This window comes from Dryobates pubescens, chromosome 5 (genome assembly GCF_014839835.1).
Source record: "Dryobates pubescens isolate bDryPub1 chromosome 5, bDryPub1.pri, whole genome shotgun sequence".
Lineage (NCBI taxonomy): Eukaryota > Metazoa > Chordata > Aves > Piciformes > Picidae > Dryobates > Dryobates pubescens.
In genome coordinates, this window is record NC_071616.1 from 35,367,296 (window position 1) to 35,388,737 (window position 21,442).

Below are 21,442 nucleotides of genomic sequence, written 5' to 3' on the forward strand. Positions count from 1 at the left end.
GCACATGAGTTTCATATTGGAATAGCTGGGTAAAACCATAGCCTGCTTGAGAGCTCAGAGAGATCGGTGTCTGCCCATAGCTTTGGACTCCAGAGGCAGGCAACCTTGCAAGTGAGATGGACACTCAGGTGTTGCTTTTCAGTCTCAGGTCCATCGTAGAGCAACAGCCCTGATGCACAGTCTAGAGAGGCTGCTTCTTTTGGGGAGAGACAGGTCTGCAGAGGTTGCTACTGTTCCTGAGCTGCAGTGCCCACCATAGCTCTGTGCTAGCTTCATGAAGCTGGCTATGCTGGGCAGCAAGGCTGCTACCTTTGGGTGCTGTTAGTGTTAGGCTATCAACTGTCATGCTGCTAATGAGATGTTTGAAAAGATGAGATGTTTGATAAGATGAGATGTTTGATCCATCATGCATGGGATTCTTGACCTCACATGTCCCTTGCAGTCTGTGCCTTGTTTTAAATACTTCCTTCCATTTATCTTAGCCCCGAGTTTGCATAAACCAGATGTCGGTATTTGAAAAGGAGGTGCCAGGTCCTATTTCAGCTGTGGGTGCAGAAATGGGACCAGACAGAAATGTTTGCCTTGGTTTTTTTTCAGGTGTCCCCTTCTGGGGTCTGGGCCAGGACTGGCACTTTTCCTCAGAGGCCTCCAAAACCTTCTTTCAAGTGTCTTTCCCTAGTAATTCCTTCATAATAATTTCCTCCACAGGCTGATGTGGAGATCCTGGAAAAGATATTCTCTACACCCCAAAGAAACAGCCTCGCCATATTTCCAGCGGGTCTTGGGGATGAGAAAAGATGCTGCCGGCGCAGGAGCGAGCAGATCAAATATTAAAACTTAGAGTGATGGAAACTTCCTTCTGCAGCTCGGGAACAGCCGGAGCTTTCACCGCGGAGTACAGAGCCCTATTTCTGCCTGCCACAGGCTGGCCCAGATCGGGGGTGGCCCGTCCCCGCTCACCAGCGGAGCGGCCCCAGCGCTGCTGGGATACGGGCAGGGGGGAGGCCTTAGCAAGCGGAATCCGGCTCCTCGCACTGAATCTGCTTTTCCCGGGGGCCAGGCGGGAGGCTCCGAAACCCCGATGCGGCTGAGTCCCCAGCCCCGACGCGGCTCCCGCCCCTCCACCCTCCCCGCCTCGCGCGGCCGCGCCGGAGCCCGCCGCCGCCCCGCCCCGCTCGCCGTGAGGGCGCTGCCCCGGCGCTGCGGCGGGGCTCCCCGGAGGGAAGCGCCCCGGTGCCACGAGGCTTGTGCAAGGCCGGCGCCGCCGAGGCGAGGCGAGCCGCCGCCCGAGAGCGGAACAAAGAGCCCCGAGCCGGGCCGGCACCGCCGGGTAGAGGGGGTCGCGCCCGCCCGGGCCATGCAGCTGCCGGGAGGGGAGGAGCGGCTGGCGGCGCCCCGGAGGGGACAGCGCTCGGAGGTAGCTGGGAGGAGGCTTGGCAGCGCCGGCAGCCCCCGAGCTGGGCCGGGGCGCGGCGGGGCCGTGCCCGAGGCCGGCTGCCGCGCTGCTCGCCCAGGAGGGGCTTGACCGCGCTTCATGCGAGAAGGAGCCTCTCGGCAGGGAGCAGCCGCCCGCCCTCCGGTGCCCGGCGTTGACTAAAGAGCCGCTGCAGCACCGGAGAGTGACTCGGCGGGGGGAGGAGAAGAGGAAGATAAGAAATCAGATTGCCGAAAGGATTAGGCAGGGGGGTGGAGAGGCGAAACCCTCTTCTCCCCTCCCTCCCCCCCGCACACACTTGTGAAGCTTTTCAGAGTTATCCTTCAGCATCAGTGGCACCGGCAGCCGAGCCCGAGGGAGCAGCGACACCGAAACGTGCTCGGCAAACTGCAAGAGAGATCAGAGGGAGCGGAGCGGAGCGGTCCGGACCGGCAGACCCTGCCTCGGTTCCTGCCCGCACCCGCAGGGAACTGCACTTCCCGTCTGCGATATTTCATATATTCTTCTTTTTTTGAATTTCCCCCCTGCGCCTTTCGCTCCCTCGAGGAGGGACGCGTTTAGCAGCTCTGCGGGCGGGCGTGCTACCGGGCCGCCTGCCCTGGGCGTGCGAGGTGGGGTGAGAGGCAGGGAGAGATGCCTGTGATTAGAGGGAGAGTCCTGCTCATCCTCGGCTTCGTCTGTCTGACAACTTTCCTGGCTGCCGTAAGAGGACTGCCCGTGAGGAAACAGCGCAGCAACAGCCCGAAGGAGAGAAGCTCTAAGCTGGCGGAGGTAAGGCAGCTTTTGGGGAGGGATGGAGAGCCAGGAGGGTGCTGGGGCGAGCCCTCCGCAGGCTGAGGCGGGCAGCCGGCCACCTGGGCAGTCGTCGGGATTCTCTTGGAGACAATCGTACAGCTCGGAAGGGAGCAGAACGCAACACGTGTCCCCGCGGCAGCAGCTGGGAGAAGCGGCGCTTCGTGCCCCTCCGTTTCTGGGCTGCTCTTCACTCGCTGAGGGGCAGAACCCATTCCTGGCTTCTGAGAATTCCGGGTAGCCTCAGGTATTCGCATTTCACAGATGCTGCAGTAAAGGGTCTAGTTTATGAGCTTTGAGATGGGGGCCGAGTGCCGGGACCCAGCGCCCGGGAAGATCCGCTGCCTGCAGGGGGCAACAGCCCTCGGAGGAGAGGGGAGGGCAGCCGCGGCCCAACCTGCAGTAAAATTAGCAAGGTTGGTGGCTTGCCAGGAACTCCAAAACTCCGCTACTACAAAAATAAGACGTGGCGGATTTCAGCCACCATCTCTCCTTCACGCTGGGACGACCCTGGGGCAGATTCCGGAGTGCTCATGTTGCGTTCTCAGACCGGCAGTCAGCGCCCCGTCGACATCCCCCGGAGCGGTGGCCTGTGCCCGGTCCGGCGTTCCCCGGGCTGGAGGCCCTGGGAGCCCTTACAGGCAGCGGAGGGAAGTCCCGGGGCTCTGCCTCGCTGTCCTGAGAGCCACGTCCTGGCAGCGCTGGCTTGGGAGCACGGATTGTGGAAAGCGAAACTTAAGCAGGCAGCGAGGGACTGGTCAGGCTAGGAACCAACTAATGAGACCTGATGAGGATGACAGGAAGGGAATGGGGAAGAAGCAAACTATCAAGAGGAGAAGGAGAAGAATTTGAATAAGATAGAGAACTGAACGCTTAAAACAAGCCGTTTTCATCTCGAAACTCTTTGCTGGAGAAAACCACTTCAGTCAGCAAATCTGTATTTTAAAGTTACCTTTTGAGAAAATGCTGCTGCTAAAAGTGGATTACAGGAATAAGTGGGAAAAGTGGCAATAGGTGGAGGCTGAGCAGGACAGGGTAAGAGCAGTGCAGCCCTTGCTGGTGGTACATAGCAGTATGAGAAGGAGCAGATTTCATCTGCAGCATCACACTGGCAGAGGAAATGCTGAGTGATGGGCATATACCTTACCATTAGTTATTGCCAAAACATCGTGTTGATCTGTGGAGAAGTCGTGCTGGGAGCTCCTGGTGGATGTGCTAAACTTCACTGCAGCATGAAATCCAGGGAGCAAGTGTGAAGAAGGACTCTGCTGCACGGAAAGCCTGGCCAGCAGACGAGAGAACATGGGCTGCATCTAGCCAAGTACTGCCAGTCGAGCATGGTAGTAGTTTTGTCTGGAGTGTGGACCATGCATATGCAAACAGGACTGCTGTGGATATTACATGCTGCAGTGCTGGTAATACCATGTTGATGCTGTACTTTGGTTATGAAGCTTCAAGTACTGACATAGGTAGTGATTCAATCACCAGACAAATGCCAGGCAGAGTGTACTCAGGCCCCAGATGCTGAGGGAATAGAAATTTATGGCTTGAAATCCAGGAAAGTACAGAAGCCCTGTGTCAGGGCGCATAGGATAGGGACAAACTGCATATTAGGAAGCTGTGCAGGTTTTCACCATAGGACCCTGCAGTGCAATCTCAGGCTCCTTTTTAATCTGATGCCTAAAATACATCAGGAAGTGGGGTGAGCTGCTGTCAGTCCATTTTGTGAATGGTTGTGAATGGCAACGTTGTGTGACCAGCCAAAGATCACATACGGCACTTACACAGCACAGCCTCTGTCCCATTTGCTTCTTGCAGAAATAAAAACATAGAAGAAGTTTGTAGGCAAAGGTTTGAGGGTGGAGGTGAAGAGCAAGGAAGAAGATGAAGAATGGATTCCACTGGGGATCTCTCCGTGATCCCATGCACACATGTCCCTTTGGGGTACTGGCTGCACAGTTCACACAGCAGGGGGAAAGCAATAGGTATTGGTATGTGTCTTCTAGCTGCATTTTTGGAGGAAATCTTCTGTTTCTGGTGTATGTGGGGGGGAATTTCGAGCAGTAGTGCCTGGCTGTTTGAACTGAAGCCTGAACACAAGCACAGCAGTATGGTGTTTAAGGGAAAAAAAAAATCCAGAGTGATTTTGGGTCATATGCACAGATGGTTCCTGTTGCAGCGCTGATAGGTCCTGTCTCTATGGCAGCAGGGCAGCCACAGCTGGAGTATTGCTTACACTATGGGTAATGCCCTGCAGATGTGGGTAGAATGAAGGGGGGCAGGAGAAGAAAAATAGAAATAATGCAGCAGAGCAGATAGACAATCAAACCCATTAAACAATGACATAACTTGGACTTGGTTTAATTTAACATCTTTATTGAAAGCAAACGTTTTTTCTTGGTTTAGAATTGAGTGGGAATTTTTATAATCTCTGCTGATCCTCAGAGTTGAACTTCTATGCTAAAACAATTTGGAAAAAATTAAAATCATTAAGGTTCTCAGTACCTTTGTGAGTTAGAAAGTCTTATAATTGAAGGAAGGATGGAGGGAGCAGATGCTTTATCTTTGAGCAGTAGGCACATTGGTATGTCTCAAAGCTCTGTACCTCAATCAGAATCTGTCACTTCAAGCCATTGCCAAAGGAGCAAGCACTTACATTTACATTTTCTCAGCAGTGATACTGCAGAAACAATTTGCCTGAGTCCAGTATAAACAACAGATACAGTGAGAATGTTTGCTATTTCTTCGGTCTGTTTGTCTGGAAGTTGAAAAGGCTGAATACTTTCTTTCCAAACTCTGACTTACACCTAATGAAAGAAGATACCTGCTCATTCAAAGAATCTTTGGTGTTGTTTGGGAAGGCAGATGAGCTCCAAAGCAGCAGGCAGGTGTACAGCAGGGTTTTCAGAAGCACTTCTACAGGCTGAATGCATTACAGTCTGATGTGGGCAGAAATGTGACAGGTCCAAGCACAGATCTGTGCTCTTTGGATTCGGGTAACTGAGTACTTGGAAAAGCTTATGTCCCTTGTGGAGACAAAGGACATCTCATCACATTACTTAATGGGTTGATTATTTATGAAGTCAAGGGGGTTAAATGCAAACTATGTTTTGATAAACTCACTGGATTTCAGAAGATTGCCTCTAAGCATTACTAATAGATGTTCGGATTCTTTCTGACTGCTACCCGTCGGTTCCAGGGCTCTTCTAGTAAAGAGAAAATAGCTAATGTTCTAATACACTAGAAATGTCAACGTTAGAATTTAACAGATTTGTGTGAACCGACACAACTGCTTCAGTAACTGTGTGGAAATACTGCTGCCAGTGGTAACTGTGATGGGAGTGTTGGTAGTGAGTGTCTCAGCAGTGACAGAGACAGAGAAGCCAGAGGTATTGTGTGGAGGGTCCAAGCTGCCCAGTCCAGCTCCAGTGGGCTCGTTTGGTTCTCCTTCACAGGAGCAAATTACTCTGAGGGTGCCAAAAGCAATGGCAGCGAGCCCCCTGAGGCACAGGAGCAGGGTGGGAATCCAGGCTGGAGCTTGCTGTTGGAGTTCCCCTATTCCGAGACTGTGAGCTAAGCAAATCTGGGATCTGTGATAAGAGATAATGAAGGGCAACAAAGAAATATCAAAGGTAGCATAAGGGCTGTAGCTGCCTGCAAATCAGTGGGTTTGTGCAGCACCTGGTATGGTTGGCTCCTGGCCCCTGAGACATAAGGAAACAAAGAACAACAGTGTTTATTTGCCGATTACATCAGGCAGCAAGAGTTGTGATGGGGAGCCACATTTAAAACTGAAGATCTACACCAAAGGGTTCAGCTCGCTGATTAAAAATCATTGGCTGCAGTATATGGGGAGTCTGAGTGCAGAGGAGTGTTGAAGAATTAAATGTGTAGCAGTGACATGGTGCCTGACTGGAGCTACCAGCAAGCAGAGAGGGAAGGAGCAACAAGGTGATGTGGCATGGCTGTACTGGATAAAAAGCATTAAAGGGAAATACCAACTGGGGGTTCAACCATTGAAGGAGTTTGTCAGGAGACTGTAAGTTGGGGTAGACCCGTCATTTGAGAGCCCTAACGTAGCCTTGAGACTCTGCCTAGGAGAACCACCGGAGGGATGGGCCGTCAGCAGCCTGGGAGTGGCTCCTGCATGCACAGGAACCTCATGTGCCTCCCCGAGATCTCGGTCCCCCTTGGATCACCCAGGCTGTCTGGTCGGGGAGAGGGTCTCGCTTTCGTCTGAGCCGTCTGGCCCTGCTGTAGATCTCCGGGTTGCATTGTCACCGGTGCCTGCCCTGCGTGGGGACACCTCGCCGCGCTGCAGCCCGCTCCGGAGGGGTCGGTGCTGGCTGCCTGCGCTACCACTGCGGACTGTGTCAGTAGCAGAGTCATTTTGTCTGCGGATGTGCTTTTTACCTTTTCATTTCTTCAGCAATTAAGCGTTCTTGTCCCTGGCTTTGTCCTTGGCGGAGGTCGGATTTGCGGGTACAAAACGTGCACTGAAGCATCCTTCCGTTCTGAAAGGGGCTCTTTGTGCACTGGGAGGTACTTCGCCCTTTGTAGCAAATTTCCTTTTGAGAAGTGCCAAATTATCTTAGTCAACACAGTTGAAAACCCTCCCGCCCCGGGGCTGAGGCAGGAGCAGAAACAAAGGAGAGCCGGGTGTAGGGAAGCTGCCCGACATGGGGGCTTCTTCCCTTTTCACCGCATAAATAGGTCTGCTGCATTCCCATTGTCACAGTCAAAGGGGTTCCTGTAAAAGGCACATGTAAGGGGAAGAGATTAGGCATAAATCGCTCCACAGGGCATTGCCTGGCCCTCTCTCTGGGTTCCCAAAAGTGCCTGGTTCTTGCAGACCTTAAAAACTGCCGGGCTGGAGTGTCCTCCTGCCTCCAAGCCCAGCAAGGTGATAGTGGGAGTATACTGGGGATTTTCCTCTTGTCAGTGTCGTCGGCTTAGGGAGTGCAAATCAGGGATCTTCTGTTTTCCCCAGTATCAATAAATATTCTTCCACACAGAATAATCCCCAAAACAAGATACCCCGACACTTCCTGTAGGGAAGCCTGAGGACAGTATGAGCTGCAGTCATGACAGCAAGGTGGCCCATGTCATCCAGCTCCTCTACTGCTGCCAGCCTGAAGCTGGTTTTTTGTATGAAATACTGGAGCTTGTAGCCAAGAAGAAGCAGAGAGGTTGCAGCCATGTTTCAATGTAAAGATGTTTCTGTTTCAGACAGAAGCTTGCAAAAGTGCAAGAGGGGTTTTTTTGTCGTTTGTTTGTTTGTTTTGGTGGGGTTTTTGGTAGACCATTTTTGCAGAGAACCTTCACTGTGCTGTCAGATGTTTTCACATGGCCAGCTGTAAAACTCAGCCTGCATGGTATTGCTTTCAAACGGTTCAGTTTCTGCACATTCCCTGTGTGTAAGGACTCCTGGGGCTTGTCTGAGAAGCTGCTATGAGATACACTCCATCTCAGTATTTAAGAGATGAAGACACTAAAAAGATGGTGACCTACTTGCTTCTGAGTCCCAGGTGGCTCTTGGTGTGAAGGGATACAATGCTTCCTGGACTGCAGGTTGGTTTAGTCTCCAGAGGAAGCATACAGCTTCAAAGGGAACAACATGTAGTAAATTGCTGCCTTCTACTGCCTTCCACACTGTTGGATGGGCATGAGGGAGGGACTCAGCTATGGATGGCCACAAAGCATGCATGCATGCAGGGGAGAGGTGGTGGCAAGACCTGGGTTTATCTTGGATTAGAAGCTGTTGATTGGCCTGGTCTACTAGGGCCTTTTCTGGTGTGTGGGACTTGGGGTGTGAGGCAGGGCTGGGAACATGTCCCCAGCCAAGGGAGTCTCCATCACACAGGGCACAAGAAGAGGCTGGTGTATGGCACAGGTACTGTGTTCTTCAGATGAGCTGTCCTCCATCCCAGTCCCAGAAGCCTCAGTCTATGGCACTTAAGACAGTCCTGCTTCTTTCCTGTCAGCAGAGCCCTGAGGTGCTTGCCAGACAAGGGGATAGTATTTATGGAGTGGCCAGGAGGTGTTCCACCAGTGGAGGTTTGGAACCTCTTCACTTCTCTGGGTTGTCCTCTCTTCCCCACTGCTGCCCTCTCTGCCCTCCCCTTTACTTGCAGTCACTCCCACAGCAGCTAAAATCCTGTGCCATGCTGTGCAGCACCTCCAGCATGACAAGGTGTACACATGTATTCGTGCACACTCTTTCCCCTGCTCCTTCCACTCCAGGAACACTGTGGTTATGTTACATGGTTAAGCTGGCTGCATCTTAAAAATCAAAGATCTCCCACTGGGGATTGCTTCTGGTTCTCTCCTGGGGATCATCTGCAGGGTGGTCCCCCTCATGCCTCCAGTGGAGCAAATTTGGGACTGCCTAGAGATGCTGTGGGCATCTTGGGGTCAGCTCGGATTCCCCTGCACCTGGAATTACAGCTCAGCTATTGAGCATCTGTGCCCATGCTGAGGATGGGTCCTGAGGTTACAGCTGAGATCCCACTGGGAAGTGACTGGCCAGAAAGAAAAGACGGGGTCAACTGGAGGCTAAGATGCTGGGAAAGCAGGTGTCCCCATTTGGATGTGCCCTAGCTTTGTTCTGACTTTGGAGTTGCCTCTGCAGTCCTTCAGGCCTCAGACTCCTGTCTCCTGGGGGGGAAAAAAAAGTAATTATTTTTTTGGTGAGGCACTTAGAAGTAGCAGGGACTGTCCTGGAAAAGCTTATGAACAAATGAGTTATGAACAACAGATTGGAGATGGAGAGGAAGGTTTCCATGCCCCAGATCCTTTCTCCACTCCATGCTGGTGTGCAGCAGTCATTAAATCCTGCCACGGGGCGGGGAGGGGAGCCACTGCTTTGGGAGACTGCAGCCAAGCCTCTGGATAAGGGGCTGTTGGCTGTGAGTCCCTCCACTTTGTCCCTTCAGGAGACTGAGATGCAGTGTCCTTATCTGGATCCCTTCCCATGCAGGGCATGGAGATGCTTCAAGTCCAGCTCAGGTGCCCATTTTGTCTGTATTTGAAGGGGTGCCTGATGGATTTCCATCTGCTTGGTCGGATGTGTTCCCTGTCCTGCTGCCTGCACGGAGCGGGCAGCCTGTGTGCCTGGCATGGGGCAAGGGCAGTAGGTGCCCACTGCACTCCTGTCTGCCCTGTGTTCCCCTACACTACAACCTCTTCTTGCATTGTGGGGAGGGCAGGGGGATGCTGGCATTGGTCTGATCCCTCAGCTTTCTGCATTTCGTTTGCAGTTCTGCCTGGGCTGCAGCAGGGAGGGGAGCAGCAGCTGGAGCAGTCTGAGGGTTACGGTGTGCCGGCTAACAAATGTGCATCGTTAGCTGGAACAAGTTAATGGTTACTGAAGCACAGGAGGTTGAGAGCTGGAACAAGTTACCAGCACCTAGTCTGAGGCATTAAGAGCTTATGCACATTACAACTCAACTATGTTAATGGAAAACATGTGCCCTAGCAGGAGCATTTTCCAGAGAGCACCAGAGGGTATGGATGTGTGTCTGTTAACCTCTCCAGGGGACCTCTCTGTGCAGTCCCTGCAGGGACCCTGCTCCCATACCCACAGCTGTGCCCCATCTGGGCAGCTCCAAGCTGTCCTGTCTGCAGCATAGGTCTCAAGGATACTTTTCTCCTCAGGTAAGAGTGTCTTGCTGCCAGCTGGGCTCCTTGCAGCAGGTGCCATCTGTTAAAGGTCATCCCTTGGACCTATGCACTTAGGCAGAGTCTTCAGTGCAAGGACAGCCCCAGCTGCTGTGCTGGGACATTCAGTTGTGCTAATTAGGTGCTGCATGTCCTCCATTGCAAAGTCTGCTTGGCTCATCTGTGCGGGAGGCAGGGCAGCTCCTCCTGTGGGGCAGGTGGGGAAGAGAAACTGGTCTGTGGTAGATATTCCTGAGATCCTTCTCCAAATATGACATGGAAGACTTGCATCTATTCCTGGCCTTGCCACAGGGTACCCAAGAGACCTGGCACAGGTAATTCTGTTTGTCTGCAAAATGAGGGGATTACAGGATTTGGTTTTATATTGAAGAGGGGAAAGATATTTATGCTAGAGAAGCACCTAACTGAAGTATAATGGCTGAGCTCCTTCTTGTCCTTGTGTCTCACAAGTGACCTGAGGAGTTGGCCAAGGATGCCATGGGCAAGTTACTCATTAGTGTGCCCACAGGAAAGCTGACTGCAGCAAGAGGGGCTGGGTGATGTTGACAAGAACACGTTGGGAGGAGCACTGACAGCAGCCTGGCCAACCACCTGTTTTTGATCTTGCACAAAGTCCACTATGCCATGTCCTGGCTCCTTGTGCCACACGCTGCTGCTTCTCTCTGCTGTGGTGTCTCCTGACTCTGCCTCGGGAGCAACCAAGTCACCAACTCTGGAAAGAGTTTTGTTACTACTGTTGTTGCAATCACGAGACATGAAAATAAATGTGAGTTCTGAAAATGAATGAGACATAAGGAAGCCTTTGCTGCCTCCTGCAGCTTCCTACTCAAGACAGTTGTGATGAAGCTAGTTAGAAAAGAGAGAGGTTCCATAGGCTCTTAAGTATCTTCATAACTGCATGAAGATTGTAATCATGAGGGCATAATAATGATCCAGTCTGCTGCTGGCTCCCACTGATCTGTCATAAAGAGGATCTGCCCATGGAAGTGTGATGACCAAGTGCTTTGTCTGTTCCATGAGCATTTGCAGAGCTCTCTCAAAACCTAATGGGAGATGGTTTTGTCTTTATGTTTTTTAAAAATCCCCAAACCATCACTCAAGATCAAGTTGATCCTGAGGTAGACCAGTGAGGAAAGCAGCTAGAAGATCATGGTCCTGCCCTTTACATGTGCCACAGCCCCTTTATGGGCAGGAGTGTAACCCAAGGCAGAAGACAAGGGAGACAGCTGGAGGTGTCCACTGCCTTAAGTTACCTCTGGCAGATCTTCCAGAGCTCACCTGCCGAAACCCTGAGTGGTGGCTCCTGCTAAACCACCTGCCTCTGAGTCTAAAGGTGTTGTGTCTGATTGTTGGGATTGTGGCTTGGGAGGATTTACAGGAAGTAACAGGGACTGTGTGGCACCTTCTTCCCCATTTTCTTGTAAGTACCCACCCAGCTCTTGACAGCTCTAGAAGCGTGCTACCCTTTGGTGCTCTGGGAAGTTTGTTAAGCAGGTGATGAACTGAGGGGTAGCAGAGATCACTTGCCTGATGTGCGTCCAGTGGATTTTCCATCTGGCTGAAAGACAGATTGTGTGCTGGTCAGTGGGTTATGAGCCACCAAGATGAAACTGCAGCCCTCAGGAGGCTAAAGTGATCTCAGCCTGATGGGCTGAAAAAAAAATCCTTTCTTAAGCAGTGTCTGTGGTGGGGTCATGAAGAAGAGAGCATGCCCAGCACTGAGGCAGGACCTTGAGGTCCCTTCCAACCCTAACAATTGTATGATTCTATGATTCTTGTTATTGCCCAGTTGTTCAACCTTCCTTTGTTTTAAACACACTTAACAGTGTTACTTGTTAGCACTGGAAAAACCTCCCCTTTTTCCCACTCCCACCAGCAAAAACCTCCATGAGCCTTTCTGCAAATTACAGCCCCAGACAGGCTGGGCTTCTTTTTGAAGCAAGCAGCCAGTGTCCTTCTGCTTCCATAGCTGTATAGTAAACCTCTGCTCTGGAGTTTTTCCTGCCTGCTTTCAGTTCAAAGATAATTTTATTTATTTATTTATTTTAATCTTCCTCCAGATCTTTGTACCTCTTTTAAGTGAATATAGAAGGCAAAGTTTTATGGTAATAAATAGATTTTTTTTAAAGTTCTGGTTTCTGTCTTGTACTTGGCTGATTCATAGGTGGGGAAGTTTGCCACACACTGTGGGACAGATTTTAAAATGATGTTGGAGAGAGCTTGGGGGAAGGAGTCAGAAGACACTTGTGTAGACTCAGCTTTATTCAGGAAAACATCAATAGTTCTTCTCGTGGAGTCTTCTTTCAGTACAACATGGTAAACTGTTCAAAGGAAATCTGACACAAGCAGTAATGAATTAGCAACACCCCACCCCCCATTCCTTACAGTTAAGCCCAGTGCGGTGTCGGTGTTTAAGGAATACATCCTCGTTTTCACTGCAGGGTTAAGCCCAAAGCATGGCCTGGACATTGCCTCTGATCTGAGTCCTATATGCACAGCTTGCTTTGGTTCAAGATCAAAACGTTTGTGTGCTTGCTAATTGGGTCAGGATAGGTGTGGGTAGAAACTGTGTCCTCTGAGCTTGTCCTATGCTGGGGACTCGCTTGCTCCAAGCTGCTAACGCACAGGCGCTGCAGGCTCCAGCAGTGCTTCTCTCTGTGGTGAGTGTACTTGGCTTGGATGTAACCCCGTGATGAAGAGCAGCTCTGCTCAGCGGTGTATGTAGTTACAAAGAGCCCTGCTGGTGGGCTCGCTGGCAAGTTGCTGGGCCTGCAGAGTTGCTGAGGAACGTGCTGGAGGAAAAAAGTACCTGTGGTTGTAGTAGCAGCATAGTGGTGTCCCTGCTTGCCAAAGGGCAGTGCAGTACAGAGACTAGTCTTGTTGATGTTTTCAGGTTTTAACCTGCTGTAGGGTCTGAGATGTCGTATCTCTAATCACGTTTATTTAAGAGCTATAGCACGTGAGCACTGGTCGTTTTGCTTTCGTACCCTAGGATTTAGTTCAGTCTTTAGAGAAGTTTGTAGCAAAGTCACAGATTTTTAAGACCAGAAGAAAACAGTAGATCCTTGAATTTCTTTCCTAGCACAGATGCAGTGCATATGTGTTGAGCCCGGTGACATGGATTTGACTGTCTCCACTTCCCTTGTTAGCTTGTTCCTGTGGTTAATCACCTATGGTGTTAAAAGCACGGTCTTTATTCCTCAGTTGAATTTATCTGGCTTGGACTCAGGCACATTGGTTCCTACTATGTGTTTCTGTTCTGGATTAGAGAGTCTCTGGTGTCTGATGGATTATTGCCTTAAAGAACTGGGAAATCGAGTCATTCCTTTCTCTTTTTAACATGACAAACAAATTGAATTATACATCTTTCACTGGTGAAGTTTTTCCATCCCTTGAAATGATTTGTGGTTGCTCTCTTCTCCATCTTCAGACTTCCAAGCAGTTTTAATAGAGGTGTATGGACTAAAAATGGGAAAATGCCAACCTTGATTCTCTGCAGAAACGATGTGTGGCCTTTCCCCACACTTTTTCCACATGCTCTGTTGTCTGTGTTACATACAAAGTAGGCACGACACTGGGGTGAATTGCTTACAAGTTCGTTCCCTTTCCTAACACTGTTGCTGAGCTTGTGCCCCAAGGTGTTTTGGTAGTCAGTGCTACATGTGGGAGAGCCCAGGCTATGTGAGAAGGGCTCCTGGGCTGGCAGAAAGGAGGGTGTGATCCTGCTTATAGCCTTTGGTCTAAACATGGTCTGTCTTGAGTGCTATCCCAGAGTTTCTCTTGGGCTCCTACCCTGGAAAACCTTATTCCTGGCCAGACAGGATATCCCAAGTATATGCAGGAGACACTGAGGCAATTCCTCTTTTGGCTTTTTCCTTTACTTGGTGCTGACTGGTCGCAGAAGGCTGGAGCTCGACCATGAGATACTGGTGGCTTTCCAGTACTGCACTCTCTGCTTCTGAAGTGTGGAGGCAAGTGTCCTTCCACAGTGGCAGAAGGAGAAGGGAGCTAATAATGACCAACTCTGCAAAGGTTTGCAGCCTTTCCCCTGCACTCCATGGAGAGCAGGGGAGTGGAGTTTTCACTCTGGTCAGGCCAGCTCTTCCCTTATCTAATGCACTGCCGTGAGTTAGCTCCAGGCTTGGCTGCCTTATCCATCTGTTGCCTAGGCCTTAAGGGCAGAAGAGAAGGTAGGTGTCACACAGGAGTGTGACCCTTGGCAGAAGCCCTGTGGTGAAAGGGAGAAGACACATCTACCCATCAGGATCGTATTGCCACAGATGCCCTGACCCAGTGAGAGCACTAGGCATCACAGGACCTTGCTTGATCATAACCCATGGCTTGATCAGCAGGGGCTGGGCATTGAGCAGGACCTTGCTCAAGAGGGACTACTCCTGATACAGGGACAAATTTCAACCAAGCGAAGCTTCAGAGCGATGCAGACATGAGAAGGGTTGGGTGGTACGGTGCAGTGACCGTTGCTGAAAGACTCTAGGCTATGCAGTGTGAACACCCCCACAGACTCTTTTTGCCTCTGGAGGATTTGGGAGTAAATGGAGCTCTGGTCACCCTACAACACTCACATCCAGTCCTCTTGGGGCAGTTTTGTATTTTCCCAGTGGGAGCAGTACTCTGAATTTCTTGAGTTTGTTTGGGCATAAAATCTGAATTAGGCACTGGGTGTAAACTTGGAGACTTGGAGTCTGTTCCTGCCTTAGTTGCTCTGATGTCCTTGGGTAAGCTTGGATCTTGTTGCTAGAGATCTCTCTTTCCATGTGTATTAAATTTAGGTTGTCTGTGAAATGAGCTTACCAAGCCTCAATAAGTTCATTGCCAATTAGGCAGGAGTGCCAGCCTCGCAGGGCTGTTGGCAGCCCCTTGCGCAGGGGTTGTGTTGGGCACACGCAGCTGGCAGCAAACCCAACACCGGCGGGCAGTGTCATGTGGCCGACACCAGGATACGGCCAGGTTTGCCTGCTCGCCCCCCCTTGTGGTTTCTGCTCCACCTGGGCTCCTCTTTGCTCTCTCCCAGGGTGTCCCTGGGCATAAGACCGAGATCTGGTGGGGGGCTGAGGCACTGGGAGCCAGGCTATGGCAGAGCCAGGCATTCTTCCCATAGGCCCTTCACAAAACTCTTGAGGTTTTAGTTTTGGTTGGGGGTAAAGGGAGCTAGGAGAGGAAGGTGCAGGCAGAGGGGTCTGTCTGTGCCTGCGTTTGCTGCCAGCTCCCTGGCCAGGGACAGGGGTGAGCCTCAAACCCTCTCAGCAGGCAACACAGGCTCCCTCCTCCCCACAGCTCTCTCTTCTCCGGCCCCATCTGGTGAAGTCTGTCACCAGCCCTCCCCTGTGTGCAGCCCGCTCTGGGCAGCAGCCAAGGGACCAGCAGTGTCCCTGCTGCTCTTTTCCCTCCCCCGGGGACCGGAGAGGGGGGTCGCGAGCTTTGATGTGCGGGCACAGGGCTGGGGACAGGCTGTGTGAGCTCATGAGAGCCTGGCCAGGCTCCAGCTGCCTTTGAAGTGCTCCAGTGATCAGGATGAAAGGGAGGGGAGTCCTTCCCCGAACCATCTGGCTCTAATTGCAGGTAGAAATGCCTCTCGCGTCCCCCGTGGAGAGGGGGCATGCCGCTCCCTTCGTTAATCCCGCGGCTGGGCTGGCGCAAGGGCGAGAGCCTGGGAACAAAAGGGGGTTTCAGCTGGGCAGCCGGGAAGAGGCAGCCACTGGTGGAGATACTGGGGCTCAGGGCATCTCTGCGCCCAGCCTGAAGCTGCGGGGCCCCCAGACCTTCCCGGGGACGTCCCGTGCTGCGGGGGGGCTCTGCCAGTTGTTCCATCTCTGGTTTCTCGGGCGCACTGGAGCCTGCTGGCCCTTTGACTCCCGCTCTTGCGTGCCAGCGTGCGCCGAGGACGAGGACAAGGAACATGGGAGTTCAACACAAGCACGGCCCGTTGGCAGGGTTTGTTGGCTGCCCCCTGTGTCCCTGGCCAGCTGGCACCGCCACCCTGGCCAGGCTCCCTGCCCACTCCCCCTGCACCTCCTGGGCAGAGCTGGCTGCCAAGGCTGCGCGCCACCACAGCAGCGGCAGCAGTTAGAGCCCTGGCAGCACTGGCAAGTGAGTCGTGTTGTCCTGTTCGTCTGGCATCTTACCTTTCCTAAGGAGGTGAAGGTAGCTGGGTTATATCAACCAGCAGTTTCTTTCCCTCTTTGTGGTACCCTTTGGGCAGTAGCTGAAATCTCAGTTAAACTCCACTTGCTTGTAGTCATCTGTCTATTACCAATGCCACAGAACAATACATTTAGGTGAGGTTTCTCCCCTTGTTCTAAAGCCCGTGTTATAAACTTGTTATATAAATACAGAAAATTATTAAACATGAGCTCTGGTAACTGTGACCAGAAACAGCCCTTCCCATTGCCCATCTCCAGGGACCAAGCAATGGCCACAAAGGGAGGACGAGAAGTACGAAGCCTGGTGAGATGGGAAGTGGGACAGCAGAAAGGTGCAGAGAGAGTGGTCACAGGATGGAAAGCACCAGCCTGAGCAGACTTGTAGGTTGTTCAGATGCAGTGGGGCTAAGACCCGGCATGGCACAAACTACTGGGTATGAACGTGGTTAATTACCATGTTAATTACTACCCTGATGCTGCAGTAAGGTGGGGTTTGGTGCAGGAGACCAGACCCCACTTTGCTGGGCAGTGGTTTTTCTCCCTTCACAGCTACCCTCAAGGAGGTGTTTTCACCACCTCTTCCTTTTCCAGGTCTCTGCCTCATCCAACCCCCATTCGGCAGGGGACGAGGAGCTGCCACCACCAGGCAAGGCACGGGGGCTGAGGCGGAGCGGGCAGGCTGGCCTGCGGCGGCACAGGCGCCGTGGGGTGGCTCAGCAGGTAGCCAGGAGCCCAGCACTGCCCCATCCTGACAACACTGACCAGGAGCAGAACCTACCCTTCGTGCTGGACCTGCAGAGTTTGACGGGGCTGGCCAATGTGGACCTGAGTGCCCAGAATCCCAACATCCAGGTAGGGATCAGATCTGGGCAGGCTGCAAGGGCATGTGGGTGAGTGCCACATGTGCTCCTCTATCGGACGACGGAGATTGGAATCAATACGGCTGACCAATATGATCGAGTATCGATCCTTTATTGTTCCAGTATTGCAGGCCTATGGCACAGGCCTAAGGTGTGAGTATAGCACAGTAAAGCATGGAAGAAGAGGGGATAGGAAAGGCAGAAGTGCCTAGCAAGGGAACTGATACAACTCATGTAAACTTGGAGTGCCTTGTTGGCATGGACTCATTGGTTCCCTATGAGTGACCACACATCACACTATTGTAGATGATTGGTCCAACTACGGATGACACGCGAAGTTTGTTGATGCAGGTGCATGTCCTGCTGTCCCAAGATAACTTGCTGTGTTTATAGCTACCAGTGTCCTGCTTTAGTTACAGTGCTGCAAGACAGCACTGTTTTGGTACACTGCTAGCTGGCTCTGCACCCATGCTGAGCATGGCCTACCACCATGTCAGGCTCTAGGCCTGCACTGCCAGATTGCTCACACTGCTCGTCGCTGGCATTGCCACACTCCTCAGCCTCATTTGGTTCCCTAAGAGGAAAGATCTCGTGTGGGCTACCTGTAGGCACTGACATCTGTCCTCTTGGTAGCTGTCTGATGCAAACAGCTGACAAAGACAAGCTCCGTGGCAGGAGAATTTGCTTACTCCCTTCTCCCTGTCCCTTACCCTCTCCACCCCACCCTCTGCTCCTCTCTGTAGAGCTGCAGAGAAAGAGCAAATGCTTCTACAGGGGTCACCTGTCAATTTCTGAGGGTGGTGTTGGTCCCTGTGGGTGACCACCAGCATCCCTGCACCTCCCACTCTGCTTCTGTTCAGTCCCTCCAGGTGAAAAGAGTCCTCCTGCTCCCATCACATGGTCCCATAGCCCAAAGCATCTCCAGCATTTCAGGTTGGGAACTAGTGCATGGGCTGGTAGGTCTGTTCCAGGGCTGTGCCCTGGCTCATTGCCCTGCCTCATATCTGGCCTCCAGGTGACCATTGAAGTGGTGGATGATCCTCAGGCTGAGATGGAGATGGACTTGTTGAAGGAGACAAGCAATGACTGGTCCCTGATGTCCTCTGAGTGGTTGTCCCACAAGGACCTCTTCTGGCCTCTCTTCTGGGAATACACTGACCCCAGTGAGAAGGAGGAGGAGGAGGAAGAGGAAGAGGAAGAGGAGGAAGAGGATGAGAAGCTGGATGTAGGAGACAGGGAGGAGGAAGAGGAGGAGGAGGAAGAGGAGGAAGATTACATGGCAGAGTATGAGGAGGAGTCCATGCTCAGTGGAGTGGGAGGTGACTGGGACCAGCGGTGGCCTGGGCAGAAAAACTGGATCTTTAAGGAAAAATATAACTATGGTGAGTACCCTGCAGACTGGCACTGCCCTCTGCTGCTCTGCTTCACCCACAGCCCTGTCTCACTGCAAGGGGAGCAGCCCTGCACCACGGAGCACAGCACAGTGGTGTTCATTTCCTACTTAAAAATTAAGCAAGCATGCTGAAGAGCAAAGGCAGCACTCATCCAGGGCTGCCTGCAGGCAGACACACCCCAGCATCCCAACAGGAGTTGTCCTTGCATGCAATCAGACAGGAGTGTGGACTCCTGCAAAGGCAGGCTCAGATGAGAAATGCAGGGTAAATGTTTAATGGCAAATGTAATCAACTCAGATCCTCCTGGTGACACCAGTGTTAGAAGGCTTTGCCACAGACCTGAGCAATCCCCCAGGAGGGGAGCTGCAGAGGGTTTGGTGGCAGGTGCCAGTGGGTAGGCAGGCTAGGGCATCACTGCAGCTCCTTCCTACAGCTTCACAGCCACAAGCCCAAAACCAGTCAAATATTGCTAACATGGTGCTTCAGCATCGTGGCCAGTGAATCAGGCAGGGTCAGTGATGATGGGGGTGAGCAGCAATGCCTGTCTGAGTCGGTACAACCTTCAACAAAGTTGTGAGAACAAGAGCCTTTGCTTGGGGGCTGCTTTCCTGAGGTTGCCAGCAAGGGCAAGGCTGGCCCTTGGCATCACATGGTTGGTCACCTCCATGTGCCCCAGGCCCTGTGTCCCTGTAAATGACATCCCAGGGACAGGACAGAGCTAGAGGGAGGTTGCAGGTGGCTACTGAGGCTTTGCTGTGGTCCACCACTCTGTCCTGCCATGCACAGACTATGAAGATGAGGAGGAATGGAGCCTGTGGTCCCCTTGCAGCACCACTTGTGGCAGTGGCAACCAGAAGAGGACTCGGTCCTGCGGCTATGCCTGCACAGCAACGGAGTCAAGGACCTGTGACCTTCCTCACTGCCCTGGTAAGCCTTCCTCCATACCAGTGCTTGGGCGCTGTCTACCTTGATGTGGGCTGGTCTCCCACCACTGTGGGCTGAGTGTAACTCATGCTTCAAGAACTCGTTATGTCTAACGTGATCTGAGGTAATGAGCAATGGGCCTTCATGACTCCTCAAGCAGCTACATGATGCCCAAGGGTGGCAGAGCTGGTGCTCTGCTCAGTGTGTGACTCCTCATGTTTTTCTCACACTGGGAGCTTGGAATCCTCTCCTGAGACATACTGAGAGCTGGCTCCATCACTGGAGCCATAACCATAGCCTCAGGGCTGTCTGTCCTGCTGCTGGCCCTTCCTTCCAGGTTTGTCACCAAGGCAGCAGCAGAGGGGGTGTAAAAGCAGATAGTGTCTGGTGCACTTGTGGAGGGAAAAAAGTACTCCTCCTCCTGATGTTCAGCCTGGCTCTTTGTTGTTTTTATTTTTTACCTGTCTCAAGGAGCAGAAGGGGAAATGGTCTTCCCCACAGAGGAGACGCCTTTCAAAAGTGACAACACCACAGAGCTCTTCAACTCAGGTCAGCATCTACCTCTGCCTTGCTCTGGGGGCTTCTTCTGGGCATGTTAGCTGGCTGGTGGGGAGGGCTCTGCTAAGGTCTCCTACATCTGATGTCCAGATCTAAGTCACCCAAATATGCAGGCTTTTGGAATCATGCTGGGAAACCCAGCTCCTCCCGCAGCCCTGGTACAACACAGTCCCACTTTGTGGTGCAGTGGCTGAGGCCAACCTGCTGCAAGCCCTCTACCAAGAGATGATGCTTCCAGCCAGCCCGGCCCCTGCAGCAGTGGGTGCCCCAGGCAGGGCCCCTGTAAGGGCCAACTCAGCCTTGGCATGAAACCTCTTCCCTCTGTCATTGCCTCGGTGATGGAGCCTGTGTCCAGCTTGTCCCACGAGGCTGGTTGATCCTGCTTGGCAGCTGTGGGACCTGCTGGTGGTGCTGGTGAGGCCACAGGCAAATAGCAGCTGGGTAAAGCGAGGTGCAGGGCTGCACGCACCCTCACCCTTTCGGTGCGCTCCCCCACAGAGGTGGACAGCTGCGAGAAGTGGCTGAACTGCAAGAGCGACTTTCTCACCAAGTACCTGAGCAAGGTGCTGACGGATCTGCCCAGCTGCCCCTGCTCCTACCCGCTGGAGGCTGTCTACAGCGCCGTCAACCTGCAGGACGAGCAGCGGGGCAAAAGCTTCCAGTGGCGGGACGCCAGTGGCCCCAAGGAGCGCCTGGACATCTACAAGCCAACGGCGCGCTTCTGCCTGCGCTCCATGCTGTCCCTCGACAGCACCACGCTGGCCGCCCAGCACTGCTGCTACGACGAGCACACGCGCCTCATCACCCGCGGCAAGGGCGCCGGCGTCCCCAACCTCATCAGCACCGAGTTCTCCCCGGAGCTGCACTACAAGGTGGACATGCTGCCCTGGATCCTCTGCAAGGGCGACTGGAGCCGCTACCACGCCATCCGGCCCCCCAACAACGGGCGGCGGTGCACCGACAATCCTGCCGAGGAGGAGTACCTCTCCCAGCTGCAAGAGGCCAAGGAGTACTAGCCACAGCCACGCTCACGGGAGCCAGGGCCGCCGCCGGCCCCTGCCCCGGCCCAGCCTGGCAAAACCCTGGCCCTGCTTGTGGGCTCCTTGCTGGCGCCGGGCAGAGTGGGGAGGAGGTGCTGTCCACCTCGTTTCCTCGAAGGGGTGCCTCGGCCCCCCTCGGATTTTAGAAGGGGCCAGAGGTTGTTGTGGTGCGATCCCTGCCTCACCGCCCAGGGCGGTCTCACACCCTGGGGTGCCTGGGCTGGCATGCAAGGAGCCACAGGGAATGGGAGGCATAAAGTGAATGGGAGGCTGCTCCCATCTGCTTTTATTCTCTATGATATATCAGTGCAAGCTGAAAGCTGAGGCTCTGCAGGGTGAAATGGCCTTAGCTCCTGCTGTCTTCACGTTACATCTGAAGAACTGGCTTGCTGCAGGCAGAGTTGCCTGCTCTTGCCTGTACACCTGCCCTGGCACATGCTGATTTGCTTCTGAAACTGGGGGTAGGTCCTTCTGGGGAAGGGCAGGGTTTTTCCTCTCCTCAAGTTCTTGCATGCTCAGTTGGGAAGGAGCAGGGAGAGGCTTATCAGGATTTCATGGGTCCAGGAATTATGTGAGGCGGGAGGAGACTGGCCACCTG

At 52.9% G+C, this 21,442-nt stretch overlaps 1 protein-coding gene across 2 annotated transcripts; it reads left to right on the forward strand.

Annotated features, from left to right (window-relative positions):
* The first annotated feature begins 1,979 nt into the window (after positions 1–1,979).
* On the forward strand, positions 1,980–20,938 carry ISM2 (isthmin 2). 2 transcript variants are annotated; one of them, XM_054161989.1, is made up of 6 exons: positions 1,980–2,206; positions 16,660–16,920; positions 17,944–18,310; positions 19,109–19,249; positions 19,718–19,795; positions 20,303–20,938. In XM_054161989.1, exons 1-6 carry the CDS (start codon positions 2,069–2,071, stop codon positions 20,818–20,820), a joined length of 1,503 nt encoding a protein of 500 aa, XP_054017964.1. In that variant the 5' UTR covers positions 1,980–2,068; the 3' UTR covers positions 20,821–20,938. The 2 variants fall into 2 exon arrangements, with proteins under 2 accessions (XP_054017964.1, XP_054017965.1); XM_054161990.1 differs by having other exon boundaries at positions 19,724–19,795.
* The last annotated feature ends 504 nt before the right edge of the window (positions 20,939–21,442 follow it).

Coding starts and splice junctions, on each gene's coding strand:
- ISM2 (XM_054161989.1), top strand. CDS start 2,069: ATGCCTGTGATTAGAGGGAGAGTCCTGCTCATCCTCGGCTTCGTCTGT. Junction 18,311..19,108: donor TAAGGAAAAATATAACTATG/GTGAGTACCCTG, acceptor TGCCATGCACAG/ACTATGAAGATGAGGAGGAA. Junction 19,796..20,302: donor CACAGAGCTCTTCAACTCAG/GTCAGCATCTAC, acceptor GCTCCCCCACAG/AGGTGGACAGCTGCGAGAAG.